Here is a 23,103-nt window from a genome sequence, read left to right on the forward strand (position 1 = left end):
ATTGTATCTCACACTGGAGTTAGATAATTATTTCATTATAGATATTCGTAATTCATATAGTAGATATCTGCGAATGAATTTTAGAAATCTGTTGAGACAAACATTTTTTATTATTGAAAATAAACCAATGTAGTACAAAAATCAATCAAATTTACACGGAGTTCTTAATATTATGCTTACAAGTAACTCCTGACTCTGACTCTGACTCTAAGAAACATTTGTAACAAAGAGGGGGAAAATGACATCATTTGTCAAACGCAAAAATGACGTTGATGTTCTGAAATATACTTTATGCCTCGAAAGAAATAATATAGTTACAAATTTACGAATATCTTAAATGTTTTTTACTAGACAAATCTGTTTCACAGAAAGAGTTTGAGCAACACATAATTATTCTCTTTATTAGTTAATAAGTAATAAGGTCTTTATGGCTTGCCATAGGGTCGCTTCGGGTTGAGGGTAGACACGCCCCTATGAATGATGTCACAGGAACTAATCCCCCCCATAAAGTAAACATATAAAAAACTGACACATTGGGGCAGAGGAAGCAGATCAATAATCATAAGGTACGTCGATTGCACTACTAACATCGCCTTTAGACATTTCGCTATTATAATAGAGGTTTCATTTCAGTTTTTGGGGGTGACGTTTAAAGACCACCGTGGGTTTACACATTTGAAGAAGTAGCATTGACTTCACTAGTTATGGCGCAGACTCCTCCGAACACCTTGACGCCACTTGCCAGGGCTCTGTCCCACCATAATCTGGACGCGGTCGCTTCGAACGAGGTGGTCTCCCCTCGAACTTCCCAGGTCCATCCGTGCCGAAGGAGGCAGTTAACAAGCTGCGGATCGTTCGATGGAAATGAACTTGCCAGATCTCCCAGCGTGGCTGAAGCGCGCGTCCTGGTCATCAACACAGGAGGAACCATCGGAATGACGCTTACCGATAACGGTAGCTATCGTACACTGATTACACACCTATTGATTGCCACTGTTTGCGTCTGTGCGGCCAAGGTCAAGCTGCTAGCTATTTGATAGCCACTTTTTTTCATGTCATGCCGAATACGAGACAGCCTCACCAAATGCAGGTCATGCTTATAACAGAACAGCTGATCTTGAAATCCAGAACTTCATCTTATTTCCATATTAATTAGAAATGTAATTTGCAGAATGAATTTTCTAAGTGGACGGACACAAGAAAGGACAGATCAAAATCAAGAAAGCACAACACTATTATGCTCTGACATGACAGACAGCATAATAAAAATAGAACAAATTTACTCCACTCACACAGGAAGTTATATCTGAATAGTAATTGTTGATTTTAGATTGTAATACTCTAAAAACAAATGACACTTGGAAATGTAAATAGTATAATACAAATAAAAGGTATTTGTTCTTCATTACATCATGGGCGGATGATGGAATTAAATATGGTCTGATTGTAATGTCACGTGAACCACTAGAGTGCAGTATGACACTTGTATGTACTGTAAATAGGAGTGCAATTGCAGAAAAGCCCCAAAAGCCTCTATTGTGAAATAACATGCAGTAATTGTGTTTCTCCCTCACAGTTCTTTCACCAAAGGCAAATGCTTTTGTGCAGATTTTGCGCAAGCTACCCATCCTCCACGATGAGATGTATGCACAGCAAACCTGCATGTATGAGTACTACGGATCCGAATGCACCTTAGTCCTGCCGTAAGTGGACCCACTATCCCATACAGGAGGACAAAGTGCAGTTTCCATTGTAATCCAACCAGGGATGGCACAATCGTATGTTAAAATCCTTAAAGACAACCATCATTGCTGTATGTCGTTCTCTGGAACTTTTGTGGTGCTTAGTCATAGTAGTGGCAGACAAAAATAATTGTACGTGTACTCAGATCACGCTGAGTCAATCACTCAGTTGATTCAACTCACATGAGGTTCTAAAGTCACAAGCTCCAACTCCACGTAAACTAACATTGTTACAATCCTACAACAAGGAATTACAACCAAAATGTTAAAAATGTGCAAACATTATATTAGGTACATTTATAAGAACTAAATGAAAATGAGAAAAATGGCAAGAATTTTAACAGCAATGGAAATTTGATCAGTAAATATCCTAATATCTGCATTTTGTCTGTTGTCTAACAATTTCTCGAAGTTGTTTACGATCACAGTGCCGTGTATATTTTGTGACTGGGTCGGGTTTTAACGTGAATAATGACTTTTGCAGGATGCCGAGCGCTCATTCTGACCATTTAATCCACAGGTGGAGTATATCTGGTAGCCTTGTGTTTTGCCTGCACTGCCCTTGCGAGTGGCTGGGTGGCTATGCTCTATGTCAAACATCCAAACATCACCTGCTTGCCTGACACACATTTATATGAATCTCCACTTGTCCACATATTCCCAAGATGACTTGCAGTCAAAGTACAACCATATATTCCTGGTTACACTTATTATTCTGCATGATTTGTTGCTGTCCAGTACAGTCAACAAAACCTCTTCAAACTTTTCAGAGGTGATAACTTGTAGCAATCCGATTTTCTTATATCTTGCATGCTCTTGCACCTAGTAACATCTTAGTAAACATTGACATGAACTGTTTGCTCATATGCAAGTCTAATGCAAGTGCCTTGGAACTCTTACCTCTAGGTAAGAAAAATAATGTGACTTCTTTTTAAACTGATATCATTGTGTCAGCTCATGTTTGGCGCTGATGCTACTGATACCTTCACATAAGCCACAATTTAACGGTCCTAATGGTGGCGTCCAACAACAACAAAAGAAAAAAAGGCACATGTGTTGTCGTAATAATCAGGATTGATTATTCTGATGCAATGGGGCTGTACCTCAGGCCACGCTTTAGCAGGTACAGTCAATGTGTCATGTCATAAAGGGTGTTCTTCTCATGGCAAAGATTATCAGTGACATATGTTCTAGGGTGGTGTACGTTTGAGACTGATTAGAAGAACCCTGCTTTGGTCGACTGGGACTCGCTTCTTCATCCCCCTGCTGTTCCATTCAGATCATCTTCATGTCCCATAATAGGCCGGCCCATGCTAATCCGCTGTGTGTGCCTGCCCTGTTTCTTAAAAAGGGAGATTATACGGAAAATGAGCCTAACATGCAGAGTTTAAATTCTGCGTCACAGGTGGGGACCACCCGCTGCTGGAGTTAAGTCGACTTAAAAAAGGCGACATTAATATGCGTTCTGTACATCCACCTCTCACCCCCCAGCAATGCAACTCATGATTTGCCAAATAACCCACACGACATAGCCAATCATCTACCTTATGTTGCGCTAGTCTCACAGGGTGTTAAGCTTTCACTGAAAAGAAAAATGGCTAATTTGATGCCATTGCCTCACAATGTGATCCTCCTTTTTACACTCCTTAATTTAAGTTTCGCTTCCCCACCGCGCGGGTTCTGCTAAATAGTTTCTCCCGCTTCATAAAGCTACTAAGTTTTATAGAAGAAGAAAAAAAAATGTAACAAGCGCTTAATCCAACGTGCGTGACAAAGAATAATCATTTTCACAGTGAAGCCAATCAACTTTTATTAACATGTTTTATGTGGCTTGGAGTGAACTTCTGCACTTTTGGTGACACTAACAATGTTTATCTGGAATTTTGTTGTTTTTGATGGATGTTGATTAATGATGGTCGTGTAATCATGTTTTTTTTTCTGTTTCAGTATGAGTAAAAACAAGAAGAGGATAATATACACCATTATAGAGTACAATCCTTTATTGGACTCGGCCAATATGACCACAGACGACTGGGTTAGAATAGGAAAAGACATCGAGGTACCTGAAAATCACCGCCTATTTACATATTTTTAAAACAAGGCAATCTGAAAGTATTGTATTTTTCCAGAAAAATTATGAAAACTACGATGGCTTCGTGATCCTTCATGGCACAGACACCATGGCTTACACGGCCTCAGCTCTCTCCTTCATGTGTGAACATTTGGGCAAGCCCATCGTCCTCACCGGCTCACAAGTAAAAGCAAAAAAAAAAAAGAAATAGAAACATTTTGAGTCCAAATACCTGCCTCACTTACTCTTTGACCTCCAGGTGCCTATTTATGAGATGAGGAATGATGGCAGAGACAACCTGTTGGGGGCACTGTTGATTGCCGGCCAGTTTGTCATTCCTGAGGTGAGCTATGGCGGAAATAAAATAGTCAAAGTTAAACCAGATGAAAGAATAATTCCATAATCTCATTTGCCGGCATTCAGAGGACTGCTAATGAGACTGCTTCTTTGTGTTTTACAACATTTAACAGCAATGATCAGAAACAGGATAAACGCTGAAGCTTCTCTTAAAGTGCACGGTTCAAATGCCATCATTTGTCCACAACTACTAACAAAACAAAACTATATAGTTTGCATCATAAATGATTATTGTTTGCTTGCTTGCTAAGGAAATAGTGCGTCAATTAAAACGTCACTTGTTTCTCCTCAGGTGTGCTTGTACTTCTACAACAAGCTCTATCGAGGAAATCGTGTGACCAAAGTGGATGCCGGGAGTTTTAACGCATTCACATCACCTAATTTGGCTCCCCTTGCCACTGCAGAGGTTGATATTGCAAGTAAGTTTGTAAGCACGACGGATTGGTGTCTAAAAAAATGTTGTCAGAGTCTATTTATTTGTCTGTCATCTTTCCCTGCAGTAAACTGGGACACAGTGTGGAGGGCAAACACGACAGTTAAGTTTCAGGTCTCCACTGAGCTCAACAGGAATGTCGGCCTGCTAAGGCTCTTCCCGGGAATAACTGCTGCTACTGTATGTGGTCCTCTGAAACAATCTTTTAAATTTATTTTATCATGTGGAATGATACTAACTAAAGCATTTTGAATGAATGTTTATTCATAGAAGAATTTGTGGACAAACTGTCCAGACACTCTTGTTTGCGCTAACTGTGATAAAATAATGTTAACTTCGGTTTAATTGTGCAATTATCCCACTTCTTACTTTCCCGCTCGTGTAACTCCAACCAGAGCTCAGCTCAGAAACAGATAGGTTGACGTTATGGGCCATGACCAATCGCCTAGTAAAGAGGAAGGCTTGGCATTGACAGTGAAGCGTTTAGTTGCAGCTCGCGTTTCCGAGACCACCAGGACGGTGACTTTACTATCTCAATCTGCTCCGGCAGCCCAGTACGACCATCAAGTCTTTCTTATAGCGTTTAACAGTTTTTATGAGGCGCCGTTTTGATGGGGCACCAGACTCACGTGTGCGTGTCGGCGCTATGAGAGCGTTATTGCTAATCCGCGTCAAGCATTTCTTGTCAAAGTGCTTATGGCATCAAAAAATAGACCCTGTTACTGCCCCCCCGCCTCAATCTCGTATTTTGTGCTAACTTCCCCACAGTCGCCAAATGACTTTACGCTTGCTAACACCTTCAGATTAATTGCTGTCCTTGCGGACACCGCCATCATCTGCTGTTCTAGTCATATGCCATGGCTAATGACGTGGCACCTGGTCTCCAGCAGATGGGCTTTTAGGAGCATGGATGGGTTTGGACATGAGAGAGATACAAAAAATAACCTGCTTTCTACTAATCTTCCATACATTCCGAATATTTATAATGCACTTTATTTTTAGGTGAGGGCGTTTCTGCAGCCTCCTATGGAGGGAGTGGTTCTGGAGACGTATGGCAGTGGCAACGGGCCAGATAACCGCCCTGACTTGTTGGAGGAGTTGAAGAAGGCCACTGACTTCGGTGTCATCATTATAAACTGCACGCAGTGTTTGAGGGGTACGGTGTCTACGTCCTATGCCACTGGCAAGGTTGTCCCCCTATTATTATGACTTACCGTAATTTTCGGACTATAAGTCGCAGCTTTTTTCATAGTTTGGGTGGGGGGGGCGACTTATACCCAGGAGCGACTTATAGTCCGAAAATTACGGTACTATTTATTTCATATTTTGGGCATTCATTTAAACTTAAATGCAATTTAGGTATTGATTGACGCCGGGCTGATAACTGGTTGTGACATGACTCCAGAGGCCGCCTTATCAAAGCTGTCTTATGTCTTGGCAAAGACAAACCTAAGTCTTGACGCTAAGAAAAAGGTGAGTGTGTACATCAACGGGAGGTCACGCTAAAATAAAAACTGCTTGCAAATATGCGTGTGTTTGCACATAGATGATGGGCCAGAACTTGCGTGGTGAGATGACTGCTGATTTGGCAGGAGCCAAGTTTAGTCTGAGTGACAGTCGATTCATCCAGGTCATCGCTAAGGCTTTGAGCATTAGCTGCAAAGAGGTAAATAATGCCGATTGGTCTTAATGTCCCTCACATGCTCAATAATAGATGCCTAACACTGCTTGTCTTAATTGGGAGTTGGTTTTGAATGTGTTTGCATTTGAGATCTAATGTAGACACATTTAGTGTAGACACACTGATAGGGTTGACAAATTATTTTGTTCTTATGATTATTTTGAACTGCTGACTTCGAACTGTTAATTCTGCCTGTGCTTGCTGTAAACTTGAGTTGTGCTCCACCCGGGAGTGTAAACATTTGTTAGCTGACCATTGTGAAAACAAAGAAATAAGACCACCTCTGCAGCTTGCTGGAACCAGTCTGCAGAGACGACCCCAGCAGAAGCTTTCACATGTTCTGCACACCCGACCTTCCTTGTTGAGAATAATACAATTGCTGCGGGAGTTTGGAGTTTCTGACAAGAGCAAAAGGGATTGATACTGTTTGAGCTGATACCACTAAAATAGATTCCTAAACTTTAAACAGCGATATTTAAAAAAAAAAAAAGACTCTTTCTATGCCTATGCGGTCCATGCGGCAGTTTCAGTTTATGCTATCCACAGGAGCTGGAAGCCATCCGTGATGCTCTGACACCCTCGCTGGCCTGTGCAGCCACGAAAATCGGTGACATTGAGGCCTTAGAAACTCTAAAAGAAATGGCAAGTCACACGTTCACGTTGTTAAGCGCCATTACCCGTTGCCATTCTTCCACAGTTAATTGATTGCTGGATAATAAATGCGTGATGTCCTTTTTTCCCCCCATCTCAGGGCAGTAATTTATGTCTGAGCGACTATGATGGACGGACCCCTCTGCATATTGCTGCCTGTGAAGGAAACCTGAAAGTGGTGCAGTACCTGCTGACAGTTGGCGCCACCGTTTATGCAAGAGATCGCTATGGCGACACACCCCTGTGCAATGCTGTACGCTTCAGGTAAGCCAAGCTGTCATTTAAATGCTTCCTTTTGTTGTCACTGAAGGAGTTCGTACGAGGGATGATTGACAGGATGGGAATAAAGAAGCTAGGGGAATAACAGAGGTTACTACACAATCCAAGCTATTGAGGCTAATTGGTTGGTCCATTGCTTATTAATATCGTCATTCCATGACATTGCCCTAAATATTTAGCTACGTGTTTTCTTTAATTCATATCGGCCTGAGGGAGAAAATGTATGTTGGAGCTGTGCCAAATGACCGTTGTCGTATTTTAACGGTTGGCACGGCAAGCAGCGACACGTTTGCTTCGTTGGCTGAGGGAGGCCTCGCAAGCATGCCTTCACTTCCTTTGCTGCACATTCCATGCCTTCCTCTACTGCTACTAATTATGACAGCACGTTTGTCAATACTCAGTTAGCTGAGTCCTTTTAAATTAAAATGTCAAAGTCTTTTTAAAGAGACGGGTGTGGAAATGCGGGTGTGGCCTCGGAACCTGTCCTGCAGCTTGATGTCAGTTTCACTGATTGTACGTACATAGTCTGAAAGATTAACTATCAATGTGCTAGCATTTACCTGCGATGAAATTTTTTTGTTTGGGTTGTTGATTTTCTGATTGGCACCGTTGCACTTTGTCAACGGTTGGAGTGTATGCAGGTGACACGGCTCGTGTCCCTACTTGTCAGTTTTGCAATGGCGACACTATTTTTAGTGTACAAAAAAAACAATGCTGACATCATTTGACCTAGGCACAAGGATGTCGTCAAGCTCCTGAGGAAGACGGGAGCCCACTTTTCCAGAGACGAGTTGGATGAGGCGGGATCGGAGCTGTGCAGGTCTCACCCCCCCCCCCCCCCCCCCATAAACACACACACACTAACCTATCCTACAGTAGCATAGCTAACACAAGCCCAACCAGTTTGCTGACACTTACATATACAAGAGGAATGCTCCCTGACTGCAAAGCGTTGGATCACCCCCATATCTGGAGCCCCTGTTGTCGTAGATGTTTGCATGTTCAACTTTTACATAGACGTCTTGTGAGCTCGGAGTATGGATGGTTTAAAAAAACAACAACCCACACACATTGCATGGTGCTGATTTGGTATCTCAAATATGCTGACCTCATTTACTAAAACGCTACAAGACAAGTTTTGGAAACAATTGTTCTCATTAGTGTTTTTTTTGTTGGCATTTGTCAGCCTGGTTGTCAGCGGCGATCTGGAGGGCCTGGAAATATGGAGTCTCGCTGGAGCTGATCTGAGTAAACCAGGCTATGATGGGCAGACAGCAATTGAACTGGTGGGGTGCTTTGAATATATCATATAGCACTGAAATAATACTTTTTGACTTAGTATGCATTTTTCTTTTGTCCAGGCCAACGCTGCTGGCAAACCAGAAGTGGCAACCTTCATAATAAGCCTCCTAAACAAAACAATGAAGGTAAACACTTTTTTAAAAACTCAAATCTACTGTTGACCCTCCAATACATGTCTATTATCCAACTCTTTTGTCTGCCTAATTTCAGACAGCATTTGCAGAATTGAATGACTATGATGATGATGAGGAGGAGGTAAAAGAAATTGTGTGAATCCCCCATCCTTTCAGCATGCAATCCCATTAAGCATGACTTTTGATTTGAATTTTACTTTCTAAACATCACCTCATGCCTGTTTGGCATCTGTGTGTAGATCCTTTAGTCGGTATTCTGTTCTCCCAAATGATCCATCAGGTGGAGGTACACAAAGTGTTGAGTAATAAAGAACATTGCACACTAAAATCCACTAGAAGGGTTTTTAAGTAAGTGGGAGAAGAATTGGAATTTGTCCGATTTCTAAAATGTGTCTTTAGTCTTGTTCATCCTAATTTTATTTTTGTATCTTCTTGCATCCAGAACGGCGTGATTGAGTTCACACCTTCTCCTGCTGGAATGTGAGCTTCGGCCACTTGGTCCAGTCTACAAGTTGCTTTCACTTCCTCCCGCTCCGTCCCCAAGTACACACTAAAGCACTAAAGCTTGTTTGCAGCCACCAAAAATTACAACCTTCCCGTCCAATCACGTTCTAAGCACAAGTTTGAATGCACATTGGAATGTCAGCACAAATTGCTTATAAGTATTTGATGTCGGTATTAATCTATATGAGGGTATCCGTGATTTTATTTTTGAGGGTGAACCAAATGCTGCTGTAACTTAAAAACTGCCAGGCTGATACAGTATAATTACTGTGACACAATATAATCAAGTTCAGGGCTTTTTATTTTTATACTTTATTTTTATAGTAAGATAGTAACAAAGACACTTAAGAAATGGAGATTTGCATCGTCGGCTTTGGTCAAATACCTCCATGAGTGTCCTGCTGCTGGAACACGTGTTACAAAACTGTGAAGTGACTCTGCACACCCATCCAGCCTGTTTCTCAGCCGGAAGTTGTCAAGCCGGAAGAGTGGCATAGCTCTCTCGCTGAAACGGAACTGGCAATTTCGGTTACAACGTGGGTGGTTTCTGCATGCAATCTTTTTAAGAGAGTTTGTTCATGTTTAGAGTGTTTTCCTTTCACTTCTGCTGTTTTTTTTTTTTGTCTGGGTTGTCATGAAAAACAAATTGTCCTGCTGTTTCACCAATGAATGTGTTTTTGACATGGCTGTTGTTTTGTGATAGTCTCTGTTTGAAAAAGCAAAACCAATAAATCTGATCAATCAAAAATCATTCTGTTATTAACCCACCACACACACACACATATAACCTCAAAGTTGAAATGAAGTTTTATTTGATGAAATAGTATCTTGAAAGAAAGTAGAAAGTAATGATTTTTGGGATTAATTTTAAACAAAACATAATTATTTTAAAGAGGAAAAATGCTTATTTACATTTGTATAGATGGGTGGGAAATCTTTACCAAAAGCTCCCATCTCTGTCATAAAATGCTTTGCTTTCCACATAAATGCCATAATAATGTAAGAATGTAAAAAGCTAAAGGGAACTCATAAGAGCAATACATTACATGAAACGGAAGAAAGTCCAATAAAACTTATTTTTGCTTCATTGCCAGCCAATAAAAATTTACTTGAACTCAAACCTTGTCATAAGAATGAATCACTTTGGGTTTGATGCTGAACAAATTAATGTATTAATTTCCATGTTGTCCCAGAAATGTGTACACAGGGCAGTGCTTGTTTAAATACATTTTATTTTTCAAAATAAATACAAAATATATTATTTTCTTGTCTTCCTTTCTTTTAAATTTTTACAGTACCATGATATAATAACTAATTTGGGCGCTATAATTAATTTTATTGTTTTATTGTTTTATTTTTTGCAATATTGTCGATTAATGTGACGTTTACTGGACCCTTAACAAAAAGGCGGCTTTGGGATTTAATAAAATCATAACCACATATATTTTTAAAATAATGATTTTGACATGTATTTGCCTCTCGGTTAAGTGCACAAACATTGTTCCTTAAAAGAACAATTAAACAAACTAAACAACGTTAATAGTTTGCACTCGGCATCAACCACGAGATGGCCATGGACCGTTCCCGGTGGAAGAAAGCCATATCGAGAACCCAATCCAACCCAGCGGCACCTGAAAAGCAGACTTTAAATCGATGATGATGATGATGAATAGTCTTTCATCAATCTGATTTACTTTGTTAGGGCGTCTACCCGGTAGTCGTGCCTACTTCTTGGAACCCAGCTCATCCGGTCGGACCAGCATGGGCCTCATTCCTGCCTGAATACAACTTGTTTAAACCGAGCCCCAAATCATCACATATAAAGCTGAGCGGGACTTCGGTTGAGACATTGTGAGCGCAGGTGACAGCAAGGTAAGGAAGAAGAATTCATGGAAGGAACTCATCTTCAATGACTTTTGGCAGTACGTCCAATTTCTTCTTGTAGTGAATCGTTTTCAGAAAGCGAATCCAGGATTTTGAACATGAATGTGGTCTCCCTGATTGAGTGGTTCTCGACAGTTCAACAGTTCTTTGTAAAAATTGTGAAATGTTTAGGACCACTTGACCAGTCAGACATTTGCTGCTTTCATGCGTCTGCTTTTTTGTTGGAACCGCAAGACAAGAAGTCTCAAGGGTCACATTTTTTGATTTAATTTTTTTTTTTTGCCTTCATTTGTTTTGTGCCTTAAAGAGAACTCAGATGGCTCCTAAAAAAAAAACCACAGCACCAGGTTCAGTATGATCACTCTCCTGGCTTTGCTCGTATTTTCTCTGTTTATTGTTGCTGTGATTAAAGGTCCTGATTAAAACAAGTCATTCAAAATAATGGGTCTCTGTTGAGTCACTGTGGAGGTCAACCCGTGTGGCCGATCATTACTGCGGAAACATAACATGGTGTCCATTCTCTGTGAAAACCACTGAGGATGGAACCTCTAAAAGAGTTTTTATTCAAATCATCTAATTTTATCCTATGAGAGTCACTAACAAATTCAATTTAAATTCAAATCTGGATCCAAATCGCTTGTTATTCATTGATGGCTCTGCAGAAGAAATTACTTTTTCATTACACAAAACCATTTCAGTTTCAAATCTCTGCACTTATTGCGTGGAGTTTGCAGTTTTTTTATTTTATTTTAAAAACAGCACCCTCATCTGGCCACCTGCTAATCCACAAGTAGTTTTATCACCGTTTGCTTCATTTAAAATGTACATAGAAATTCAGAATCACTTTCCGAGCAATAAAACTGTATTAAACAGAATTGGGGGTCTAATAAACTTTTATGAACTGCTATCTTCTCATCTTGAGCAAAATTTAGTTAAAATGATGACAGGATTTATATTGCAGGAAAAAAAATGTGCAGAGGCCCTCTTTATTAAAAGACACTTCAAGCTGCCTCTTGACATCCTTACCTCTGTGATGGGAAAAGCCAAATCAGACAATCTTGCAACAAAATCCAAACGCCCTTTTCCCAAAGACTACGACATAAATCATTCATGAATGCACCGTGAACTGATGATCCCTCCTTGTCTCTTCTCCCTTTGATGCCCTCCATGCGGCAGGACTATCAATATTTGCTAAACGGTTCTCACAAAGCCTTGTCCATGCATACGCCGCCGTGCCAAAGCCGCAGGTCTCACAAGCATGTCGAAGACATAAGAGAGGCCTTAATGAGATGCCCTGAGCCATTTCCCCGTACGTGCACAATGCAGCAGATGTAGCAGCTCAAATCCCGTGGGGTTCCATCCATGGAATTTCATCAGCCAAGACCCAACCCAGACCTCCTCCACTGAGGGGTGTGGAGCTGAGTGACGGACATGGTAAATCATCTTTACTATGGATTGTAATTATCGGCCTAGTGACAAGCCCCGCCTCCACGCCCACACAAATAAGTGTGTACTTTCTGGCTGACACACAAAAACATGTTGTTTGTTGCTGCGCTAATTGATTCCACTCTAAAATGTCAATTATTCAACCTCCTTGTCGACGTTGCGTGAGATTATAAATCTTCATGTAATCATCTTTTCCTATGACAATGGAGTACAAACTTTGGTGAGTAATTTACTTTCAAACTGCTTATGCGAGAATAAGGGGTTCGGCCTGGGGTCCCATATTTGAGACTCGACACAGAACAAAACATGGTGATTGGTACTTCAGTGAATCCCTGCATAATTGCAGTTTGGCATTCCCAAATTTGCTTTTTTTTTTTTTACCTATGCTTTGTTATTTGCTGGAAAATGGAAAATGCATACAGAGTAATTCAATTCATAAGGACTTGCCTTTAGGAACCGAGGAGTAGGAAGGTTTGAGATAGGCGAGAAATTAAAACAACAATCCTGCTGGGGACCAAAGTGAAAACGGAATTGAGATGAAAATGAGGCTGGGTGATGGAGTTATTTCATTTTGCTTCCCATTCACTGTCTGAGGTGACCTGGCAATTGCTTGGAGTGTAAATTTGTGTGCACGTGATGAAATATTGTCACGTAAAAAACTATAAAGTGAATTAAATTCCCCCTGAGGGAGAAAATTAAAGCATCCTCTACCGTAATATAAACGAGTGCGCTTAATGTTTGGTGAGATTTAATTCACGTTTAGTCCCTTAAAAGTCTTTACAACAAAGAATTTTGACAAAAACAACACTTTTAACAAATGCTGTTTGTTTCTTACCCTGATATTTTTGAATTCACACAGGTCGACCTAATGAAAATGGACAACGACTAATATTTCCACACTCCCCAGCAGCCTCAACCGTTCAATCTGAAAACAAGACTCAGCTGGAAATGCAGAAGTGAAGGCTATTCACTGAATATTGATCCACAATCATGAAGTCTTATCGGCTTCTCAGTGACGATATTAAAGATGAACAGAGGTCGCACTGAAGTTTTATTACTGAAAGCGGACACTCGGAGTCAGTAACGCTGATGAGGTTGAATACATTGCACAGCTCGAGATCCAAATCAATCTGAATCCAATCACTTTGAGTTTATCGCTACAGTTTATATGCATCATGAAGAAAAGTCGTCGATGCTAGCCAGCAGGATATATATGTACAGTGCATCTTGTAGGACTATTAAAAGAGAAATGGCACCATGAAATAAGTCCAGATGAGATCATTTGGTTGCACATAGATTCACTGCGGGTCTTCCACAGAATGTTATGGGATGTGTCGTTAGTGATTATTGCTCGGAATGTCATGGTTATACATCTTGGCACTGGGAGTCCTGCATGTATAGTGAAGAGGGGAGGAGAAAGAGAAGGGGGTGGAGAGAGAGAGAGAGAGAGTTAAATGGGAGGGTGATGGGGAGGCAAGAGAGCAGAGAGGAGCAGAGGGTCCTCCTCAGATGATGTCCTAGAAGTATCCCAGTGGATGGGGAGCGTCTGGATTGTATGGCGTCACTTCATGGAATCCTGAGAGATTATTACGTGTGGATTCCCGGATTAAAAATAGCATGTGGAGTTTTTTTCTTCTTTTTGGCGTGATCCAAACATATGGGTTAGATGGCGCTAGGGATTCGGTAGGACGAGTGGGATATAATTGTAGGTGACATTTGCAACCCCGGCATGGCTTTACCGAACTCACCGGGATCCTCCGGAGGGGGCAAACCCGAGCCCAGCGTCATCGACCTGGGTACCATCTTCGTTGACTCTGACATCATCTTTGGATTTACCAGTCACTTGCTGAAAAGGAAAAAGAAGGTAAGAACGCCCCGAGTCACTCAGACTAGGCGTCGCCGTGTTGCGCTCAGCAAGTGGTGCTCAATACAAACGCGTATCACTGATTTACTTCACTTTTCTTGTTTTCAAGATAGCAAACATAACTTTTGGGGTTTCGTTGTGCAATTAGCATTATTTCACGTATAAGATATTGGTCTTTTAAACTTATGCATGGATAGACTATATTAGTAAGACGTCCGGAATATTGGACCAATTAGAAAGAAGTGCATTGGACGAGTTCAATTTGGATGATTGTATATTATTACACAGTACGGAAAAATACGGTTATTTTAAAGAACGCAATCAATCACTGCAAATCAAATTTTTGATCAACATTGTATAAAAAGGGTAGATAAATAATAAAATAATGTCGCCACTTTACGGGAGCCATTCGAGGGCGCCGTGGAGTTCTTCGGTGTTTCATGAGGCTGTCTTTCCTAACGTCATCCCACCATGAAATATTCAAAGTTTACTAATAAAATATTTAAACAGCTCAGACCTCCCTTCATCGCCGCTGCTCTCCGGCTAAAGAGATGTTACCGGACGCTGCCAGATGGTGGCGCCAGAGTAATGCATTTAGGCGCACGGATGCTTGCAGGGCAACACTCAAGTGCGCATTTTGGGCGTCATTGGATAACTTGCAACAAAAAACGTGGAACTATATCACGACAAATGTATTACATTCAATTGATTAATGTGGTATCGTTTTATTTTTTTGGTGTTTTGGAAATCTTGGTTTTAGATCCAAATTAGGGGAAAATACATGCAATTTATTCAAAAGATTTCCAATACCACGCAATTAATTTCGTTGAAAGATAAATGAGATGTTTAATTCCATTTTCGTGGCCTGAGTTTACATTGATGTTGTAGGCTACTTTTAGCCCTCCCATTCCGAGACAATAATACCGCCTCTCGCGCACCACGCTCCTGGCCCCTGCAGCGCATTGCTTCCAAACTCCTCGGGACACCTTCAAGTAGACACCAACAGATGACAGGTCACCATCAAGTCATCTCCGCAGCCAATATGATTGGACCACGTCTTGATCACAACGTTTGAATCGGCTTATTTTAAGTCGTTAAGGTGTATTGCTTAATATTTTATAATGAATGCTTATGGGGACGGTCAACTTGCGCTTGACGGAGGGGAGCATCCAAAAGTAAGTGTTCAAATACGGGGTTCCATTGCATTAATTCTAAATCACGCTTCCTTTAAAACACCCTCATTTATTATGCATGCAAAAGTTGTGTCACTTATCAGGACAGGTGAAACTAACAAAACTTTTTCTCCGCTCTGAAGTTGGAGGGATGTCCGACTGGAGAGTCTCCAGCCACCCCCAGGAAGAGGCTTCTCTCTGCGGAGGACACGCGCTGCAGCCTCCGGCCTGCCCCAGAGGGCGCCGGCTCTGTTTCTCTGCCCGAGACGGAGGAAAAGGGAGGCTTTTGTGACACTTGTCAGAAGAAAGTGTCCGAGTTGAGGAAACTAGCGTTAGTCCTGGCTGATCAAACCTCATTCAAGGTAGGTCATCCATGATTCATAAAAATAATGCCCTATATAGGTGAATTTTAATTTGACTTCCTCTAAACCTGTGAATGCAGGACCTTTTGCACAACTGCTCTCTCACAAAAAGCTGAATGGCAAAATTCACAACAGGTGTTTGCTCCATGAATTGAATAGGATTCTTGAATTATCCATCCAGCTCCTCTTTACAGAACAGCAAATTGTGCAAAAAGCAGCGAAACATGCAAATTCAAAGGTATTAAGCACCTGTAAAAGTTCAAGTTTTTGCATCATCCTGAAATTTCTGCCTAAATTCCCAACTTTTTGCGAGTAGTGTTCTCTATGCTCCCACGTTGTAAAAGTCAAATGTATAGAAATCATACCTTTGTTTATTGAGTTGTTTATTGCCACGCTTAACTTCAAAACCGGCCACGGGTGCCAGAAAAGATTGTATGTTTTGAAAGTGAGCCATTGTTTGTGCCAAACAATGCTTATCTTTTCATTTTGCTGTTGGGTCTAAGGAAGGGGGCAGAAGGGGGGTTTGAACTAAACCCGCCACTTACTTTGTAGACTGAGGAGGAAGTTATGTCCCAGTCGACCTTCACTGTGCATTGAAAGTGTTCCTGTGCGGCTGCTAGCAGAGTTCCCACCACTGTTAAATATAGGCTACGAGACCACTGTTGTTGTGACGGGCTGCTATTGCCCCTCGGCACGGTCCGTCTTTTGTTGTCCCATTTTTGGGAGGCAGTCTCAAAAGTCAGATTGGGTTACAGCCCTCCAAAGTTCTCCCTCATAGCAGCTGATGTTCAGAAAGGGGCAGGTATACAAGGGGCACCTGGATTTAAATTCCAGACATCTGCATGTGTGGTCCCTGTAAGGTGCGTATCAGATCCATATTTGGGTATCAGGTACGACACATTTGAGTGCTATTCTCCCATGGGAACTGACCCCCCCCCCCCCCCTTTAGTGCAGCCCCCTTCAATAGCACTTTGTGGCCTTCACCACTGGAAGATCCCCATTTACTCTTGTTGATAGCTAAATTGGACCTTAATTCCGGGGGTGGTCAATGGTGATGGCAGGGTGCTTAAAGTTGAGTACGCTCATAGGATCCTTAATGTATAATGAAGCCATTGTCTATGTGAGTTTAAGCTGCTCACCTGTTGACCCTCACAGTGAGGACACAGTTCTGGATGATTACTCCAAACTGCTTCCTCCGTGGCAGGAATAAGGTCACGAGGGCAACTTGGGGGACGACATTTGCAAGGTTTTTACCTGCTGGATTTGCCAGTGTTGTGTCTGGGGTTGTCACGATTAAACTAGAATGGAGACTGTTTTCCAAAGTCATGCCTCCCCCCCCCCCTTCCTCTTCATCCGCTGGCTGACCCGTTATTGTGAAGAGGAAGTCGGCTTGGTCCCCAGACAACCCCCCCCCCCCAGTTGTAGCCTTATTGTTTGAATATAGAAGTAGTGCCGTGTCGCAGAACATTCAGGGAAGAGTGTTTGTTTATTATGTTATAAAGGCAAATTAATGTAAAAATAATAATTCATGACAAGTCATAACAAACTTGGGCGGATTGCTGAATGCGCTGGTGAATCTCTTTAAAACCAAAGCAGTTTGTTTTAGCCACATCGGGCAAAGACGTGTATATTACTTTGTTATATTCCATTAAATTATTGTGGCGTTGATACCTTAGATGCTGATTTAACATTCTGGTTGAATAGCAAATTGTATGGCCTCCAGACCATTTGAGTATGAGGTTTCCTCTGGGTTGGAACACAGCTCTGATGTAGATGCGCTAAATGCAAAAACAATTTAGTTTGACCCAGAGGGGAAAACCACACTAACGTATCTTCTTTGTTGTGAGCCTGTGTCCCCAATTATTTATTGGCTTCCACTCGATGGGTACCTGCAGGGAGCGACCCAGTTAATACAACCACTGGGGCCTTTGAGTTCATTTAATGTTATGCAAATTTGAATGTTTTTACAATTGTTTTTATATCTTTGTTTTGAGACTGAACCCACCACCAGATGATTAAAAATGTGCAGAAATTGTTGAGGACACCCCCCCCCCCCGCCCAACCCGATCAAACGGAAATTCATCCGCTTGTATTTGCATAATTAAAACCTACGGGTAAAATTTCAATAGAGAGAAGCGCATTTGCTAAATGTGGACTAAGCTTAATGTGGCAGGACACGGTCACCAGGAATTACGGGAAAAAAAAGAAACAGGGACATATACTGTAAAACTCCAACTTCAAAGTAGCAAATTAGCACTTTGCACTAATCACAGACTCTGCAGACAGGACCTTGTGGTTGGACGGATAAAATCCTCACATGCCAATTCTGGCTTTCATTCTTGTTTTTGTGTGTCTGTCCTCAGCTAGCCCATAAAATAAAGTCAGGAGAGTGTCCGTGACCACCAAAGATGATTAGGGATTTTTGTAGCTTGGACTAATTCGATGCCCATGGCCAGGCTTGAACGGCATAAACTCCTCGGCCACAGTCAAGTCAAGTCAAATCAAGTCAAGTTTATTTAATTTATATAGCCCTAAAGCACAGACAAGTCTCAAAGGGCTTCACTTGTACAAAAAAAAATCACAATTATTGCACGCAATTAATGCACTTCTGGTGTATTTTTTAAAAATCCAATACTCTGTAAGCCAATTAATTAATTGAAGTGCAAAGTCAGAGGAGAATGAACTGAATTGATTTTTTAACTGTTATGTAATTATCATTTGTGGGATAATTATAATTTAAGTTATTATTATAGGCAATTATGATCATTCTCAGCCATTATCGATGCCTTTCACAAAGCACTCTAGAAACATCAGGAACTTATATTTAAAAGTTTTTTGTATATTAGCCCCAAGGCAAGTGTTTATTTCCCAAAATGTTGAGTGATTGCTTTCACGTGAAAATGTGCTTGTGTAAGGGTTTTAGCCTCGTGAGCATTTGGTGGTTGCAGACACTGCAGGTCAATGATGGAGTCAGCAGTGTTTAACACCCTCTCATAAACTGAGCTTCATGAATATAAATGCAGTGTTGAATTTTGCGAGTTGAACCAGCGCACTAATTCATTAATAGAGACCTTCCTGCAGAATTCCTTTAGGTCTTTCAAATGTGAATTAGGTGGAGCTAATCCACAGGAAACTCATTTGAATCAGAATGTGAGTTGGGTACAAGCAAAAAAAAAGCTAGTAACAATTGTAGAGAGAAGTGCACAATGTGTCCAAATTCATCACGGGCTAAAAGAAAAATGACCCGAGTCTCATTTTCACATGTGACAATAGTAATTTCACTTCCCTGAATGCACGAGTGTAATTTCACGAGTGTAATTACCCAATCAATGCCTCTCTTCCCATACACAGATTTCAATAGCTGTCACTCAACACTGTTTGGTTGCCATGGTTGAGAATCCAACAAGGACGTTATATTGTTGTTCATGCACAAGTGTTTACAAGCAGTGTTGCAAAGAAATGACTTCTCCACCTCTCAGGAGGAGGAGGGCGAGTTATACAACTCTCCTTAGTCCAGCAACCTCAGATTTTGATTGGCTTCGACTTTCATTGCCTGGAACAGGTGTAGGCTGCCAGGTTGGCAAACAAAAGGACCAAGTGATTGGCAGCTCGAACAGAAGGGGGTCAGAAAAAGTTTTCAAAACACCTCCGGTGATAAAACTTGAGCAGATTTAAAACAGAATATGGTCTGCCCCCGTGGTTCTGAATGTGGGTCGACGTGTGTGCGAGAAGATGAGAGATGAGTCGAATCCCTTCGTGTGGGACTTGTGTTTTACGGCATGTGTCTTTGTGGGAGCGTCGAGTGATAATGTGGTGTCAAGTGGAGCGCAGACCTCAGACATCACTCATGGCTCTCCACTGCTCTGCCGTGTTGTATTTGTGAACTCCCGCAGCTGCTCACTGCCAATTTACCTCTCCACTCCAATTCGATTGTTTACTCTTTGTGCAGCTGCCCGCCACATTTTCACAGGGTCCATTTTTTCGATGCTTTAGTGTATGTGTATATATTTTTTATTTTTGTCGGTTAAAATGTTTTTTTTTATAGTGTGCATAAGAATAGGGCTTTCTTAAAGGTCTTGTTGGTAATGGCGGCAAACCTAAGGTAACGTAGCATTAAAAATGTCAAATGGTTGGCTTCACTAACTGTGCTCTGCAGTGGTAGAGTAGCATGAAATTAAAGGCTCACTGGAGTGAACACGCGTTTTATTGAGTAAAGCAGGTGGTTGAGGTTCTCCGCGGGGGGGATGATTAAATATTCCACATTTCTCGGCATTAGAATCCTTTGTAATTAAAATGGTGGTACCTGTGCAGGTAAGCTGAGCTATTCTTACCATTTTGCTCCGCTGCATTCCTGTAATTGTCAAGGCTGTCTTGCCTTATTTATTCATTGACAACAAACATGTTAAGCCATTCTATTATCCTTACAGCTATTCAGCAAGCCGTTCAATCAAGGTGTGTGACTTGGGATCGGGCAACTGTATCATTACCTGTAATGAGCTGGGAAGGTGCCAAGCAACCATCACGCCGTGCAACTTCATGCTTGAGTGGGAATATGCAAATTTTTAAATATTGACCTAAAAAAAGATTTTGTCATGAAAGAAAAAAAATCTTAATAAACAAGACGACAGATCTGATGATTAGATAATACTCATTACAGCGCCATCTACTCGATCTGGTGTTTCTCTGTTATCTTAGAAAATAGATAGTCCATCCTCTGGAAAGTCATTAAATCTGTAAAAAAAAATAGCCTGCATGTTTTGTTTGACAACAGTGTTTTTATATCAACACAAACTAACATGGACATTGCAGCAACACGTGTATATTTGACCTTTTGGTCATTGCTTACGTGCTAGGGCAAGGCAAGCCCTGCATAATAACGCTTGTGTTTGCTGGTGTTAGGTGCAGGATCATGCGTAACAAAAGAGCCAGACTGGACCCAAACAATGGCGCCAATGGCGGTCTGGGCTGACAAGGCGATACGTTACAGTGTCGATGCGTGAATACAACAAAAGCCCAAAGCGAGGAAAGTACACAAACACGACAAGAAGTGCAACAAGTGAATTCATCAGGATGACTTTTACATATTGGATGAACGATTTGTTTGCTTTTTCAGCTCAGTTCCATAAGTCAAGTGAGATGTGTACAATGAAGGAGGACAGTCCATTATTTAGTCTGATTCTGGGTATTGAAGAAACATCGTTGTGATAAATTTTCATGGTGCTTCGTATACACTGAAGGAGCACGGTGAAGGAGGTAATCTCTTGCTGGCTCCATAAAACGTACTGCATTGAAAGCAGGCCTTGTGGTAGCTGACAAATCACCCGGCGAATAGTGAAGCGTTGAAAGAGAACGCCAGTTTTGTTTACGCCTGACAAGATGGATATGCAGACGGCAAACTGGGCTTTCCGGGCGTGGTTCCCTCGCTCAAGGCAAATAGTCGATCGGGCGTACGATGCCTAACGTGCCCTTGAAATTGCGATGTTTGTTTTTGTCTTTGGCGGATGTGAATGGGAGCTCTTGCTCACCACTTCGGAGGGTTGCCATGCATTGTGTGGTGTCCTCTGGCGTTTTAGAGACAGTAGAAAAGTTTTTTTTTTTTTTTTTAAAATCAATAAATCTGAAAGCAGAAGAATGCAAATATATTCCAATGGCAGAACAGAATTAATCCATTTTAACACACACTCGGGATTGGTAAAAGCTAATTTATTCTCTCAATTGTTTTGAATTGATTGCACATCACACATCCAGAGTCGTTTAAGGAGCTTGCTAGTGTACACCACAATGGGCACTTTCTGTGCCAATGCCACCCTGCAGCACAAATAGGGCAATAAACAAAATGAGCGACAAAGAAAAAAAACAAGTCCTTTTAGACCCAACAAAATACAGAAGGGATTCCTTTATTTTTTATTTTGCTTTGGAGCTGCTAAATGATGCATGTTCTATGTTTGCTCATCAGTTGTTCACAAAGTGATAAAATAAATAAATAATAAACAAACAAACAAACAAACAAACAAACAAACAAACAAATATAAATAAATAAATAAATAAATAAATAAATAAATAAATAAATAAATAAATAAATAAATAAATAAATAAATAAATGTATATATTTTCTTTTAGTTTTTGTAATGAGGGGTTGTTCTGGTGGGGAATAGCTGGTTCCGTCATCCAGGACGCATGAGTTGGCGTGTTCTGGTTCCGTATTGAGGGCCTCTTTTGCTCTGGTTGACTGGGATCTGGAATTAATTTCCAATTTACTAATGTCATTCTTCAATCACATCCAAAGCATTTGTGGTAAATGATGATGACATGACACGTGTGAGTTATGGTAGAGGACATTGTTTCACATTTGATGTACTACAGTAGATAATTGGGAATATAATATATTTTCGAGCAAAATTAGTCTAGATATTCTTTTCAGCGACATAAACAGGGCTCCATAAATCCTGGGACGGTGTGAAAATGCCAGTCAAAGTTCACGCCGCTCATGTTCATTTCATGCTTGACTGTCCTCCTCTGTGAGTGAAGATGAGTGTGCGTATTGATGGCGTGCAAACGTACGTGTAAGTACCTGAGGAAAGAGAAAGAGACCAAGCACATTTTCCCATCATCCTTTCCAGTCTGCCTAAGATGTCATCCATCTTTCTCAGCTTAACTGCCAACCAATTTATGATTGCATTATTGCAGTCATTATTATATCCTCATCCCCAGCACATGGGGCTTACGGGGGTCTGCTTAATGGGAATGTGAATCATTTGCTCTCTGATACCGTAGTGTGCTTATAGCTTCAGGGGAAAATTGACATTAGACATTGCATGAACTGTTTAGAGTGACTCATTTATATCATTATCTGTTGTAAGACCAAGCTTTCACAAGTATTATGAAAGAATAAGGAGACACAGAGCTGGGTCATCATTTATAGGCTAAACTGTAGAGTTTTATAATGCTTCCTAAAAATGTCTAAATAAATCTGAGGTTATTTATTATTATTATTATTATTATTATTATTATTATTATTATTATTATTATTATTATTATTATTATTATTATTATTATTATTATTATTATATGCTGTTTGTATCTGGTCTGGATCGACCTTAATGCTTCTGACCATGAATATTGAATACATTTTATATTTGCATTTTTTTTTGGACAACCAGAACAACCGTTAAGGAATACCAATCCATCTACATACAAACAAGACAAGTTGAATGTATCCAG

The 23,103-nt window shown here is 40.9% G+C and overlaps 2 protein-coding genes across 6 annotated transcripts in view; both read left to right on the forward strand.

The window, feature by feature from the left end:
- The first annotated feature begins 452 nt into the window (after positions 1-452).
- On the forward strand, positions 453-9,902 carry aspg (asparaginase homolog (S. cerevisiae)). 4 transcript variants are annotated; one of them, XM_061301563.1, is made up of 19 exons: positions 453-566; positions 634-954; positions 1,577-1,703; positions 2,227-2,262; positions 3,690-3,801; positions 3,872-3,997; positions 4,073-4,156; positions 4,463-4,589; positions 4,671-4,783; positions 5,606-5,791; positions 5,963-6,076; positions 6,150-6,269; positions 6,831-6,926; positions 7,036-7,199; positions 7,948-8,034; positions 8,401-8,500; positions 8,576-8,641; positions 8,727-8,771; positions 9,093-9,902. In XM_061301563.1, exons 2-19 carry the CDS (start codon positions 705-707, stop codon positions 9,132-9,134), a joined length of 1,995 nt encoding a protein of 664 aa, XP_061157547.1. In that variant the 5' UTR covers positions 453-566; positions 634-704; the 3' UTR covers positions 9,135-9,902. The 4 variants fall into 4 exon arrangements, with proteins under 4 accessions (XP_061157547.1, XP_061157551.1, XP_061157550.1 ...); XM_061301567.1 differs by having other exon boundaries at positions 459-566; positions 813-954; XM_061301566.1 differs by lacking the exon at positions 8,727-8,771 and having other exon boundaries at positions 485-954.
- Positions 9,903-14,032: 4,130 nt separating this feature from the next.
- kif26ab (kinesin family member 26Ab) overlaps positions 14,033-23,103 on the forward strand; it is a 48,248-nt gene continuing 39,177 nt past the window's right edge. The window contains exons 1-2 of one of the 2 annotated variants that reach the window (XM_061301120.1): positions 14,033-14,348; positions 15,664-15,882. In XM_061301120.1, coding sequence (XP_061157104.1) covers positions 14,214-14,348; positions 15,664-15,882 — 354 coding nt within the window. In that variant the 5' untranslated portion in view covers positions 14,033-14,213. Of the gene's footprint in view, positions 14,349-15,310; positions 15,524-15,663; positions 15,883-23,103 lie in introns of those variants that run through there. The other variant, XM_061301121.1, reaches the window with a different exon arrangement.

Source organism: Syngnathus typhle, linkage group LG16 (assembly GCF_033458585.1).
Source record: "Syngnathus typhle isolate RoL2023-S1 ecotype Sweden linkage group LG16, RoL_Styp_1.0, whole genome shotgun sequence".
Lineage (NCBI taxonomy): Eukaryota > Metazoa > Chordata > Actinopteri > Syngnathiformes > Syngnathidae > Syngnathus > Syngnathus typhle.

What these genes read in the sequence shown, in the direction of transcription:
- aspg (XM_061301563.1), top strand. Translation starts at nt 705, where the DNA reads ATGGCGCAGACTCCTCCGAACACCTTGACGCCACTTGCCAGGGCTCTG. An exon ending in TGAGCATTAGCTGCAAAGAG is followed by an intron (nt 6,270 to 6,830) that starts GTAAATAATGCC and finishes TGCTATCCACAG; the next exon opens with GAGCTGGAAGCCATCCGTGA. An exon ending in TGCAATGCTGTACGCTTCAG is followed by an intron (nt 7,200 to 7,947) that starts GTAAGCCAAGCT and finishes CATTTGACCTAG; the next exon opens with GCACAAGGATGTCGTCAAGC.